Source organism: Hetaerina americana, unplaced genomic scaffold, assembly GCF_022747635.1.
Source record: "Hetaerina americana unplaced genomic scaffold, ioHetAmer1.1.p SCAF_27, whole genome shotgun sequence".
Classification (NCBI taxonomy): Eukaryota; Metazoa; Arthropoda; class Insecta; order Odonata; family Calopterygidae; genus Hetaerina; species Hetaerina americana.
The window spans coordinates 1,438,056-1,452,800 of NW_027286841.1; the positions used below are offsets into that span (position 1 = coordinate 1,438,056).

General features: G+C 42.6%; 1 protein-coding gene across 1 annotated transcript; it reads right to left on the reverse strand.

Annotated features, from left to right (window-relative positions):
* Positions 1–2,924: 2,924 nt before the first annotated feature.
* On the reverse strand, positions 2,925–3,389 carry LOC139689662 (uncharacterized). The gene has a single exon (XM_071586851.1). The coding sequence runs from the start codon at positions 3,387–3,389 to the stop codon at positions 2,925–2,927; it is 465 nt and encodes a 154-aa protein (XP_071442952.1).
* Positions 3,390–14,745: the final 11,356 nt, after the last annotated feature.

The following is a 14,745-nucleotide window of genomic DNA, read 5'->3' on the forward strand; positions in this document are numbered from 1 at the left end:
CGGGGAATTTGCAATGCAATGCTACAACTTTACACTCTTAAATTGCAATGCACGCTCAGCGGATGACTCCGTTTAAAAATTTACATTCGAGGCATCTCCAGCTGTTTCTTGGAATTGAATTATCATTTGTTCACTCCACGATTACTTATAATTTGAGTTCTTTAATTTATATGTCAATTTCTTCGGTTTGTAAAGTGAAGCGGTCCACTTATCCCCCACTGTCCAAAGTCTCATCATCTGTATCGTAAATGTTAACGTGGCCGCGGTCTTCTGTGTTTTTGTCCCCCTTCTAATTGCGATTCCCAAAAATTCAACAAAGCACCCATTATTTCATTTGTTTTCAACTAGGACTTTTCAATAGATCATGAATTTCTCCCTCTCTCGTTCTATGCGAATTACTCCTCGAATCTTGATTGAGCTGGAAGTGGGACATTGGTGGTGAGGTACGGGTCGCATCAGCGTTGAAGCAGACCGGAGGGGGACAAGGCGGCTAATTGCTCGACCCGAGGATGAATTCGAGTAAGGTCTGGGGGGAGGGTGGGCTTAATAGTGCAGTGAAGGCCACATGGGTAATTTGCGTCGGGGTAAGAGTAGGAGGAAGCTGTATATTGATGATAAGTTAATTGTGTATATACTCGCAAGTGCGCGATTCACTTAGTGGACTGGGAGGGGGAGGGGGCAAATCACGTGCATGCATATTGTTCTTCATACGAACCCAGCTATGTCGAATTATGCTTTCATTTTCTTTTATATGCATAGCTATATTTAGGAAGTGCTTATTTTCCTTACATGATTTAAGCTTTATTGGGTTATATCTAAAATGGTTCCGTGAGACACAAGAAGAATTTAATTTTTATGCTGGCATTTTGTAATAAAAATGTATTTTCAAAAGAGTATTAATTGCAAACAACCCTGCCTTAATTCTTGAATTATATTTTTAATTTTTTCTCTGTTGGTAGAATTTAACAACGGAAATTATTGAAACCAATCACGAGTAATAAATTTTGTTAGAAATAATCAAAAAAATGATTATTGTGCTGAGGAAAGGCATGGAAAGCCAATAATTTTTAATTATTTGACGGATTGCACGCAGAAATTGTGACTATTTTAATATTACAAAGTTTTACTGAGTGGAAATGATAGCATATAAATTCACCTCCATCCCTGCAACATGCATGGGAAAATGCTCTGTACCGCTCTCCACACTCCTCAATAACAAAAGTATATGAATTGATACTTCCATCAACCAACCCCATACGGGCAGATTGGTGTCACCAAACACTAGAGTATTTAGAAAGGGGCTCAGAATAACCAACAGATGTCAGCGCTAGCGCTAGGTACTACTAAATGAGTGGACACGTGACGCGTCAGCACTGTGGGGTGAGATCTGTGGTGCGGACGCCTCTCTGTCGTTTTTTCCACTTAGTGATTTGTAAAGATGGAAAAAATCGAGATTCGAGCAGTGATTGAATACTTCGTAAAGAAAGGTATGAAAACAAAGGGAATCCACACCGACTTTCAGGACACTCGGGGGAAATCTGCTCCTTGATATTAACAACTGTTTTGAAGCGGGCAAACGAGTTTGAGTTTGGTCGGTAAAGCTTAGATGATGATCCGCGTCGTGGTCAGTTAAAAAATGCCACTGCCCCAGGGATTATTGCAAAAGTGCATTAAATGGAATGGAGAATGGCTGACTGAAAGTGCGAGAGAAATCGTATCCGCATTACTCATCTACATCTACATAATACCCCGAAAGCCGCCGCAAGGGCGTGTGGTGGGGGGTGTTAGTTCACCACCCATAAAAGAGGAGAAAACCACATGCAAAATCAGCACATTCATGCAAACCTATATCCAGGGTAGCGTATACATTCATGAAAAAATCCATTCAACTTACACGCATGCAAACACATATACTATCAACTAACAAACAATTGCACCTCAGGCTGTAGTAACAATTTATCCAATAACGTGCAAGCTAGAATTTGAAAAGTAAGAAGTCGGAATTCCACTACCACATGGAAATACAACTCACAACGGTCTCCTCCCCAAAGGACACAGGTAGGGGATGTTGACCGATTGCTGCAGATAGCGGGAGGGTCCCCCCACGATGAGAGACGAGGGATGGAAGGGGAAACTTAAAAACCGACAAAGCAGAGCAAGCAATACTCATAAGAGCACACTGCATTACTTAATGGCATTCTAATGCGGTCATGCGGGAAGAAATGGTTTTGACAACGAAACACACGAGGTTATGAAAGTGAATGCATTTAAATACAACTAATTATTTTTTAGACGCTGAGGGTGGCAAGTGGAATTTTTGCTATCTATTACCCTGCAGTTGCTATCCCGTATTGTCCGTTGGAAGAAGGGCTCCTTGAGTCTGCTAGTTCTGGCATCTATTTCCCGAATGTTACATGAATGATCCAAGCGACCAATGTATTTATTTTATTTATTTATTTAGCCTTAGTCCGAAAAGAGCACATTTTGGCCTTTACATCGGGCTATTAACAGTGGTCACATTTACAAACACCCAAGCCCTAGGCGGAGGAAAACCCACCCAGGCGGGAATCGAACCCGCGACCCTTGGCATGGAAGACGAGGACGTTACCCCGCCTCCACCGGGGTCGGAAATGTATGTTGGAGTGCGAATAATTTGCAAAGCCTCGGCGCTAAAACACCCAGATCTGAATTTGTTTAGTAAGTTCAACCCAGCATTGAATCGTCTTTCTTCCAATGATTCCAACACCAACTCCATAAGCATTCCAGTGACACTTCTCGTGTTATCTCTCTCGCGAGTTTCGCCCACGCTGGAGCGGTTTCTCACCGGTTACGGCGATTCCCCTTCCAGCCCCGATTGGATGTCCGTTCCGCCCCGGAGAGGCCGCGTGGAAGGGAGGCGTCAAATCATCCCCCGGCGCATGTGCTCACCCCGCCTCCCCCCCTTTTGTTGCAGGACTCGGGACATCGTCCGGGACGGAAGGAGGGACCGCACGCTGCTGGAGCACAATGCAAGGCGACGTGCTGGTGCAGCTGATCGGAGGCGGCGGAGGCGGGAGCGGGGGGCCGGGCGGCGTGGCGGGGACGGAGAGGGCGGGGCGGATGGCGTGGGGGCCGGAGGAGGAGGAGGGCGGCGGTGGGTCGGCCCCCCTTGTGGGGGACGCCAAGGGGGCGTCTGCCGGCCGTGTGAGCAGGGTGGGGTCCAAGTGCGGCGGAGGGGCGCCCTCGCGGGGCAAGGGGGCGGCGATCGGGGGCCGGTCGCCATCCCTATTCTCCCGGTGGCGTAGCGGGTGGGGCAGGGCGTGGGCCAAGAAGCCACCGGCCGGTGGGGAGTCGGGGGCCGAGGACTGCACCTCCTGCCCCCCGCCCTTCTTCATCCTCATCGTCAGCATCGTGGAGGTGAGTGAAGCCCCTTGTTTTTCTCTTTTGGATGGCGCCAACACACGGGTCGGCCATGCAGAGGATTCGATTACTGCCAAAAAAGCAGTGAAAGAGAGAGATCAAATGATAATCGGGTCGCCTTCAATGGCTGGCTCACATTGAATGTAAGATCTTAGTTAAGGAATCCAAGATATGTCTCCGGCTTAAATTCTCGAATCGTTTAAAATTAAACATTTTGCAAATTCACACTTGCAGTAACCGTCTCTTTTGTCTTACCTTGACCAACTCGGACGCTTAGTCTATTGTTTTATTGATAGTAGTAGTAGTAATGAGGGTAGGTAGTAGTAGTATTTATGGGAGGCGACAGACAGTTAAGGTCATTTGCGCAATAGGGGATGGACAGGAGAGATGAAGGGTGGAGAGAAACCCGGCGTCGGCATTAGCCTACTCTTTACGAAAGGCGCCAAGGGGTCCGCAGTTTAACGTCCCATCCGACGGACGGCTTACTCACTCAAAGTGCCCTTCATAAAGCCCCTCAAGTAGGGATCGGTATATCACTGAAAAATATACAACATCGCCGGGATTTGAACCCGGGCCCTTCTGGGTGGGAAGCCAGTACGATAGCAACCGCACCATCTTGATCCCCCTATTGCTTGATGTTCTCGTGTTTTTTGAAAATACGTATCCTGGAAATACGCACCGACCACGCGCTTATTTCACGAATTGGATATCGAATATTTCTGAATGTTTCTATTTTTTCTCGTAAAATGTGAATATCCTCAAGGCGGGTAATGCATATTTGTTTACCCGTGGTGCTGAAGTGCGAGGAACTATCGCACTTGAATATGGAGATCTTAAGAACGCGTTCAACCTCGCTTAGTGTACGTGCCCACATCGACGCTCAACTGAAACTTAAGTTGTGCATAATTAACGTTAACTTCTTTTATCCAACGTGCAACATCACCAAAAGAAACATACGTTACGTATATGTGGATTTTATCCATGTCAAAATCATTATATAGAAATGATACATGAATTTGATTCATAAATCAGGACAAGATCAAAAGCTGCCTAGATTAATAATTTGATTTAGCATGTAATTTTATCCTGGTTTACAGGTGGTGGTCTGACACCCCCCGCCACACGCCCTTGCGGCGGCTTGCTGGGTACTGTGTAGATATAGATGTAGACATACGGTTTATTCGTAGGTGCATGTGCATGTGTATTTTATCTGATAGTATATGTATTTGAATGCGTTGAAGTTAAAAGTTTTTTGCACGAATATATACGCTTCTGTGGGTATTGACATGGCTTTGTATGGTTTTACCTGTGGTTTTATTCTCTTTCACGCGTGGTGACCTAACTACCCCCGCTACACCCCCTTGAGGTGATTCGCGGGGTATTATGTAGATGTAACACCGAAAACAGATCGCAGGTGTTGGAGAAACAGCCCATGGCGCCCATATTACGCAACTTTCCTTTCTTCGATTTCGAGTTAAAAGCCTTCCATCATTGAAAGGTAAACTGAGCACTTCTCGTGCTCTTGGGTATGAGTAACAGATAAATTTTCAATTTAGTAATACGCTACGTAAATGGAAGTTCTAAATGGGAACGCAAAGACCGAGAATTATTCTAACAGACACCTTGAGCGTGTAAGCGCTTAACTTTCCGAGGACATTAGGTTGAATGACGTCCGTGCTTCTCTTGCATCTGTCTTCTCTTTCTTAAATAAAGCAATGTGGAGGAGGATGTGCTTAAACCTCCTTCAACCAACCAATCAATCGATCGCAAGCAGTGACCATCACTTCAAGGCATATTTCATGATAGCTGCATGAGGACTTCCTGTGCTTTACTTAACAACAGGGCCGATATTTAGATAAATGTGTTGTATATTAAGAGATGTATGTGAAATAATCCGTACGGAGACAGAGAAACCTTGACTTTTGAGGCAGCAGTAGTATGAGGCTAGATTATGGGTTTCAGAGATGCGGATATGGAGAAGAATAAGAAAAAACGAGTTAGGAAGATGAACGACAAATTCTCCAATATTGCGGGAGAGGAGAGGGAATTTCTTTGCTCTATTAGAATAAGGGGTAGGAGTGGGTGGAGGAAATGTCGAGATGTGGTGGGGCAATGAAGGGCGTGATAGGAGGGAGTGTGTTACACATCTACATCTACATGCCGCCCCGCAAGCCATCGCTAGGGCGTGTGGCGGGGGGTAATTATGTCACCATCTGTAAAAGAGAAGAAAACCACATGCAAAATCAGCACATATTTGAAACCTATACCCACAGTGGCGTATACATTCATGCAAAAATCCTTTCATTTTACACGCATGCAAATACATATACAGGGTCGCATCCAAAAGCGGTAGGACTGATTTTCTCTGGCGCGAACGGAGCGGTGGAGGGGGGTCTGCCTGGCAGGGTAAGGGAGTCTCCTTTCCGTATTGTTGCTTAATTAAAAGCAGCCGTCGAGTGATTACGAGATCGCCCATTTAATTCATCCCTTTTCATTTTACTGCGGCATCCATCATACAAACAGTCGACGCCTCTCTACATCAGGGGCTCTCCACTCTGTCTCTTTTGTATTTCATCCACAAATTTATTTTCAATTTTAACCTGCAACTCAAATTCCTTCTTGATGTATTTCATGCCTAATATTACAATACAATGACCACTTTTATGTTTCAATTTTAACATCAAATCAATATTCCAACAAATATTTAATCCAGCTAAGAGAAAATTAATCATAAGTTCGCTTCTCTGATGAGCCCTTTGTAACTTCTGCTCCAGACAAATCGAGAATACTTCTGCTCGTAGAAAAAGATTCTCGGATATCGGTTCAAGGAGCTCGAACGTTATCAAATCGTCTGAATTCCAGAGAGCAGTGTTTATCCACGCGCAAAAAGAAGGCTGTTCTGAGCTAATAAACTTGAGCGCTATACATGTATGTACCATGCATGTACAGTGTCGCACCCAAAAGTGGTAGGAATGATTTTTTCTGGCGCGAACGGAGCGGTGGAGGGGGGTCTGCCTGGCAGGGTAAGGTGGAGGGGGCTCTTAGCAACAGACCGACACCAACCACAGTCGCCTGCGGGCTGTCGTTGAGTGAGGACACCGTTTTTAGTTAAGCAATTTTTTTGTCCGCGTCGAAAAACAAAATGAATCTGAATTTAGAGCAACGTTATTCCGTGAAGTTTTGTGCGAAACTCGGGAAGACGGCATCTGAGACCCTCGATATGATCAAGCAGGCTTATGGGGACACTGCCTGCCTCAAGCCGTTCCACAGTATTTGAGTGGCACAAATTGTTTAAAGAGGGTAGGGAGCTCGTTGAAGACGACCATCGCTCCGGACGGCCGTCGACGGCAAGAACCAACACGAGTGTGGACAGAGTGAGGACACTGCTGAACACAGACCGACGCTTAACCAGTGAAGAAATTGCAGACCAGTTGGGTCTGTCTGCATCCAACGTCCAACGCATAATTTCACAGGATTTGGCCATGCGCAAGGTGTGCGCCAAGATGGTGCCGAAAATTCAGAGTGTCGACCGACAGCTCCTGGCCAAATACGGCGTTGCCACGTTGCCGCACCCGCCCTATTCTCCCGACCTGGCACCACCGGACTTCTTCTTCTTCCCCCTGATGAAAAGACAGCTCAAGGGACGACGTTTTGACTCGATAAAGGCCGTTCAAGAGGCTTCGACGAGGGTCATCAACGGCATCCCCAAAGAAAATTTCCAGCGGGCTTACGGGGAATGGGAGCAACGTTATACTAGGTGTGTAGCAGCTCAAGGAGCATACTTTGAAGATTATTAAGTCGATGTAAGTATATCGTCAATAAAATTCTTGTAAAAAATCAGTCCTACCACTTTTGGGTGCGACCCTGTACTATCTAACAAATAATTGCACCTTATACAAGAGTGTAAATTAAGTAAGAGAATAGGCTTCTGTTAGGTAGCGAGAAGGCGGATCCCGGGACCAAGACGGATGTAGTATGCCTAACGTAGTGTACTATATCTTCCCCCGGGATTCATTCCCTCCAGGAGCAATGTTGTGAGATGCATGTGGCAATTAAGTGAGGAGTGTAATGAATGATGAGTTGCATGTTGTAAATGTTGATAGGTAATGGATAGGTTAGGTTATAATTTTTTTTTAATTTTAATTTTCGAAATTATTTCATTTCTGATTATTTTGTATATAAATATATATATATATATATATATATATATATATATATATATATATATATATATATATATATATACCTGTATATATATATATATATTGTTGATACATGGTCTGTCCCAAAATATAAATAGAATATATCGGGGGAAAACTTGATTGCAGATCAAAGTAAAAATTACCTGGACATATTTTTGGTTATTATTATTTTTTTGAAATAAATTTCATGAGTGTTTATATTATTATTGGTATTATTTATTTATTTTTTGAAACTAATTCTTGAAAGGAAAATGGGAAAGGTTAAGGGCTGGATGGAGGGTGGATTCAAGTGTAAAAGGTATTCTCTTTTTTCTTTTTGGGGTTGGAAGATGGAAGGAGTCGGTTGTGTGGGTGAAGGGAACGACCTATAGGTAGCGAGTGGGACCCAAGGGAGGGTTTTTCAAGGTTTCATTCGGTTTGCTGTTATTCTGTAGCGATAGTTGCAATACTTCCTGTAGAGTGGGAATATTCTATTCTTCTTGCATATTTTAATTGGGAACGTACCACGCTTTGCCACACCCTTAGGAGCCTGAGGATAGAGAGAGGGATGGTTGCGCAAGTGGGGGAAGCGTAAAGGAGCCGAGGGAGTAGGATTGAGTGGAAAATGCCCAGCTTGGAGTTGAGGGAAGTCATCGAGGCGCGTGTTAGCATGGGGAGTACGAAGAACTAAGGAAGGAAATTGCGTAGGAAAAACAATAGGAAGCCCACGGGAACACTTATGCATAAATGAGAGAGATACTACATCCCTACTTTAATAGGCGGATTAACAACGAAGGCGCAGATTAAATCTGCCTCTACTTAATACCCCGCAAACCTCCGCAAGGGCGTGTGGCCGGGGGGGGGGAGGTTAGGGCACCACCCGTAATTAAGAAAACAACCGCATGCAAAAGCCACAAATTTATATGATTCAAAAACAAAACATGGTATACATTCATGCAAAAACCCTTAAACGCCACTCAAATGCAAACACACAAAGTTCCAACTAACATACACATGCATCTACAAATATAACCGATGTCATTGCAATGTTTAATTTTGTTCCGACTGGTAAAGTCAATGTTGTTAATATTTCTAATGTGACTACGGTTTCTTACTTTTATGAGTTCTGATTGTTAGGGGAAATAATGAGTATTTGTATCTATCTGTACTGGAATCTATCTCCCTTATTTTATCTTTGTGCTCTGATCTACCCAAGTAGTGTGGGACCACAGCAATAATTCCTTTAGTGTCATAGTTAAACTCGTTTGTTCTGAACCTTTCTAAAAGTCTAAGCCTCGCTTGTTCCCTTCGTACTTCAAGTGCCTCCCAGCGTAATTCAATGCATCCACGTTCCCCCGAATGAACGCAAGAAATAAGGATAATAACGTGACTTACGTATTTAAGAAGTAACGCCATCACTTTTCTCGAGGAAGTGAAAATTTGCCAGTCCCGTCATCGCCAGTACGCTCGCAAGCCGCTCCTATTTCTTTGCCGCTCTGCTATTCTCAATCTATGAACTTCCTTCCAAACTGTTAAGCCCCTCCTTACAAACACGAGGACGCGCTGGCAGCGGCACTCAATGAAAATGATCGCGAACTCGCAAAATATAGCTTGCCCCTCAGGAATGAGCGGCACCCCGCGAAAGGGTGTTGGTGAGCGGCCAACCTCATTACGCCAAGGTCACGGATTCTTCCGAAGGTCGAGTGACACCGTAGCGGCCTAAAGGCACCTATGTAGCTTATTGGGTGTCCTCTACCCCTTCATTTGTACCCCCCCTCCTCCAATCTCGAGTGCTTGTTTGCTGATATCGTATCCCCAGACAGCGCGTGCGCAAATAACGCTGCGATATCTCGATTTCTCGAGGGGATGGGGAGGGTGTGGAAGGGGCAGGCGCTGGAACATGAGAGAACCTCTTGAACTTGCTGGATAGCATCCAAATCAGCCAAGACGTCGTCTGGGCCGAGTTGTTTGAACGTAATTCACCAATCATCCACCTGAATACATATTCTTTTGAAGGATATTCTGATTCCTACTCGAAGAGGCCATATGGTACCCATTTGACCGCCCGTACGTCCATTATATTAAATGTGTGCTTAACTTAAAATGCATCCGAACTAGATATATGAGTGTCGATGTATGTCATAGAATAAAGATGATATTCTTTTCGTATTCCATGCACTCCACTATGCATTCATTTTGATAGCACTCTGAATACGGGCTGCATTAGTTCGCAAGGAGAGCCCGGGCACTAGGATGGATGTCTCCCAGTTCCACACGGAATACGAGTGAACTGGTAGTGACGCTTAAGCATTCATTTCAATTTAAATAATAACATTTTATCCACGTATTTGCTTTAACAATATACGGTCAAAATAAGTTTTGTGATCATTGCGCTGAATGATGAATCAATCAACACTTGCCAATAAATGAATATTTTCAATGGGAAACATCGAATGAGAAAGCATTGCGTCACCAAAACAAACCGATATTCTTACGCGACGAAACAACCATTGATCATTCATTCAAACGAATGAATTGTGAATGACGAAAATTCTTTCCCAGATTTTAAATTATTAATTTTTAAAAGTTGAGCTGAGTAATGAAATGATTTTAAATCGTCGTTATCGTAGGTTATTGAGCAGATTATTATATTTTAACAGGTCTCTAATTGATCCAGCTACCTTGAACTCGCTGACCAGATTAGATAATGGAATTTAGTAGAATTATCGATTTCCATGTTGAAGTACCGCCATTCCTTATTAATCCGTGCTTAATATCGATTTCACGTTTTGATTTTGTTTATATGTGCGGGAATTACACGAGATTTAATGTTACTATAATTTGGGAAGGGTTTTTGTTTCGATTCATTAGAAAATTTTTGTTGCAGGAGCGTAAAATCGAGAAATGGAAAGTTTGGAGTGAGTTTTTTTCTAAAGAAAAATTTCTATTCTGACCCCTTCCTCCCGCTAATCGGTTCAGTTGTAGCAATCTTTATTAGCTGTCTTTGGCGACACGTTATTCTATTTACTTAGACCATCATTTGTCATTAATTATTTCAAAAAATATTTTCTGCTTAAAAATAGAATGATTTTTATTTTAGCGTACTAATGGCATACTTGCAATGATGGATTCGTCTTCACCAGGGCATGGTAAATAGTATTAATCTATTTTCACTATGAATGTTTTGCGCACCAGCGATATTTTACGTTTATAGAAAAATAATTGTTATAGTGATCAGAAATGTATATGTAAATATGTGTGTGTATATATATATATATATAAATAAACATCATATATATATATATTATATATATATAATATATATATATATATATATATAGATGATTTCGTCGAAGTAACACAGAAGTGTTGAATAACCAACTTGGACAGCTACAAACGATATAAGAACACATAAAAAGATCACTCGGACGTCTTGATCATTTCGACGAAATTCAGCTCCGTCTTCATCGGAAGAAATAGAAGTCTATTTCTATTTCTTCCGATGAAGACGGAGCTGAATTTCGTCGAAATGATCAAGAAATAACGTGTGAGTGATCTTATTAAGTGTTCTTATGTTGTTTGTTGCTGTCCAAGTTTGTTATTTATATATACACATTCAAACACGAAATCCCGCCAAACGGCGAACAAATACTCATTCACATCGAAATAGATATAAGGAAAAGGGATAGGAACACATATTAAGGACGAACATAGTAGAGGTGGGGAAGGCGGAATCAGGCAATTCACGAGTGTAAAAGTATTTCCTAGACCGGGGCTTGAATTCCGGATCTTTCCACTTGATTTGCCTTATTCCGCCTTCTTCCCATTCACTGTGTTCGTCCTTTATATGTGCTCCTATCCCTTTTCCTTATGATTATTGGTCTTCCTCGTGGAATCTTCCCTTCTTTTTTTCCTTCTATTATATTCCTAATCAATCCATTGCGCCTCAAGGTGTGTCCAATCCATCTATTTCTTCTTTGCCGTAGAATTCTCCATATGGTCCTATCCTCTTCTGCTCTTCTATGTATATAGTTCATCGTTCCTCACTCTGTCTACTTAATATATATGTAAATATATATATATATATATATATATATATATATATATATATATATATATATATATATAATTAAAATCTGTTTTCACTTTTAATGACACCTTGTATTGATATTAAATTTTTTCGTATAAATATTTGTGAAATATATATCGACTATACTCCAGCTCGTATACTTGGCAATTAGATAGATGTTAGCATGGTTAGAACAAAATATTATGCCTTGTGCAATTAAAAAAATAATGTTTCTGCAGCCAATTATAGGCAATAATGAGTTCAACCATTCAAACACATCACTTCCTCAGCAAGCGTGATTTACCAGCACAATATACTCATGAGTTACATGACCGTAAATGAATACTCGGAGAACTTTCCCCTTCTCACCTGCCAGTTCTGCGTGACCTGTCACGGTGTGGTGGACATCTGTCGTGTAAATGTTGGTGGTACACTTTTATTTCCTCCTTTTTCTTGCACCAAAGAACTTATTTCATTGGGTGAAATTAATACTTGTTTAGAACTGAGTTTTTCACAAGCAGGCATATGGATTGGTATGTCTTTTCGGCGTTTTTGGAGAATGTTTTTTCACTTTTCCTTTACTCTTTAAACACCCTTCCTCTTGCACACCCTTTCCCTATCCCACCTGGTGCTTATGGTACTCCCTGCCACACACCTATTTCATGGATCGCGGTATATTAATGAACCTTTAGACGAATAAATAAAAAATGGTGTATGCACACGTACACCATTTATTTGAAACCGCCATATCTCGTAATTTTTTAGTCAAGATTTTGATGAATCTTTCTCTGTAATTTCACATATTATCGCAGCGCAAATTTATGCTTTAATGAATTGACACTCACATTAATTTCTCCACTAAGTTCTGCGAGCCAAAATATTTCATCCTCTTGACATCGGTGGCATGATCCGATGGGTCCCATTGCAACACCGGCAGTCTTTGCCAAGATGTGGTCAATTTGCTTTCGAAATGGTTAAGTAAAATAGAGGAAGGAAATCTACGGAGCGTCGAAAGATCGCACTCAGCATGCTAATCTTCCGGATCCTTGTTTTCCCTCCGAGTTAACTCCAAGAGTTGCGCCATTCGCGATTTCAGGCGAGGGAAATATCGCGAGGCTTTCACTAGGTTTCAGGCGGGATGATGGGCGGGATGGCGCAGGAGGGAATCCGTGGAATCGAGGCGAATATTCTGCGCAAGTTGGGAGAACGCTTTTCGAAAATTAAAAGAGAGCTTCAACTACAGCTACAACTACTTTCATAAATACCATGCAATCTACCAAACAGTTGCATGCCAAGGGGTGCAAGCACCGGTTGGGATGGCTCAAGGAGAAGTGTGTTTAAAGTAAAGGGTGTTTAAAGGGTTAGGAAAATGGATAAAATTCACTCTAAATCTCTAAAGAGACGTGCCAATCTCCATACTTGCTGGCGGAAACCAATGTTCATTTTATCACTATAAAAGTACGTGTCAAACGACTTACACCGTGTCGAATGCGTTTGCCGAAAATTAAAAGAGAACTTCTTTTACATCTAAATAAAACACCCCCGATCCACCAAAAAGGTGTGTGGCAGGGGGTGTAAGTTCAAAGTGAGATGGATTTCATCCGTGGCAAAATTTTCCCAGGAGTGGTGAGACAAGCCGTTATACATTATAGCGACTCATAATCCCGAAGAAGTTCACCGAAATTGAAATTTCTATCTATTCATCGCTCGAAAGAAATTATCTGCCGTTGTCGTCTAAACCTTCGATTTAAGTAAATGTAATCTCCGCGGCGAGATTGTGTGGGGCTTATTAATAAATTTCACATAATTCCACGTCGAAAATATGAAATTCAATGTTTATTTACAAATACCAGACTTAAAGGATTCAGCCATTTATGCAATTGGTGCTTCACATTTTTAAATTTTTTTACTGGTGGTGCTACCGCAAGTTTACTGCTTCTTACTTTTCAATTCGACATGACCTGTTTTGTCATGCTGGAGGTATGTCGTTTAAATAATGATTTAGCTTCATTTTCATTCCCCTTTTTGGCATAAAAAATGACTAATGTATGAAATGAACTAACCCTTGTTTTGAATTGAGTCTTCCTCCAGCATGTTTATAAATTTGAACGTTATTTGATAGTTTTATACTGAATATTTTCCCCTTTCCCGTCTTCTCCCGTAAACTATCTTATCACTTACCCTTCCCACTTGGTGCTTGCACCCCATACCATACACCGTTTTGGTGGAACGCGGGATATTTATGTCGATGTCGAAGTTTAAAGTGTGGTAGATGCAGTAAGTGCTTACACGTAAATACTCGTTCAAAGTGAGCTTTAAAAAGCCTCGAGTTTTGGACAAATTGTATTGTCACACATGACCTCAGCTGCTGCCTCCCCCCCTTATTAATAACAGTCACTCACGACCGAGATTACGATAAGACCTGGTGCTGACCGCGACGACGCCGAGGTCACTCGAAGTGTAGGGGGCACATCGCGAAGGAATGGTGGTCGTCTGTCGGACGGAACTTTAGACGGACTTTAGTTTGTCGGAGGGAAGGGTGGGATAAGATCGAAGGAGAGGGTCACCGTCTCCCTCCGCTCTCCGTCGCGGAGCGGACTCGGGATGTCTCTCTCCGACCGCAGACGCTCGTCGCTTCGTCTGCGGGGGTGTCGGATTCGCGTGAGCACCCCCCGCCATCCGGTGCCCTCCCGCGGCAACAGCGGCGCCATGGAGCGTGCGTGGTTGGGTGGAACGACTAGTCGCGAGAGATGCTGGACGAAGGAGTCTTCTTCTTCGCTGCGACGAAAGATTGGCTGCATAAACCTTGACGACAGCCTCCTCCTTGAGCTCAAACATGAATTTTTCACCCTGATATACAGAATGGTGAACATTCATCAATCAATCGGTTCATTTTCACTTCCATTGGTGGAAGATGTACATGGTTTGTATAAAAGGTATCGGGAAAGGTTTCGTAAAAAAATTGATTCATTCCAGATGCAATTCCAGATGCAAGCTACAATGCCTCGAAATTCTCTTACCAACATGGGACCCTAATTGCCGTCAAAGAGGCTCACACGCTTGTATCCTTAAGGAAATTCCGCCTACAAGGGAGCC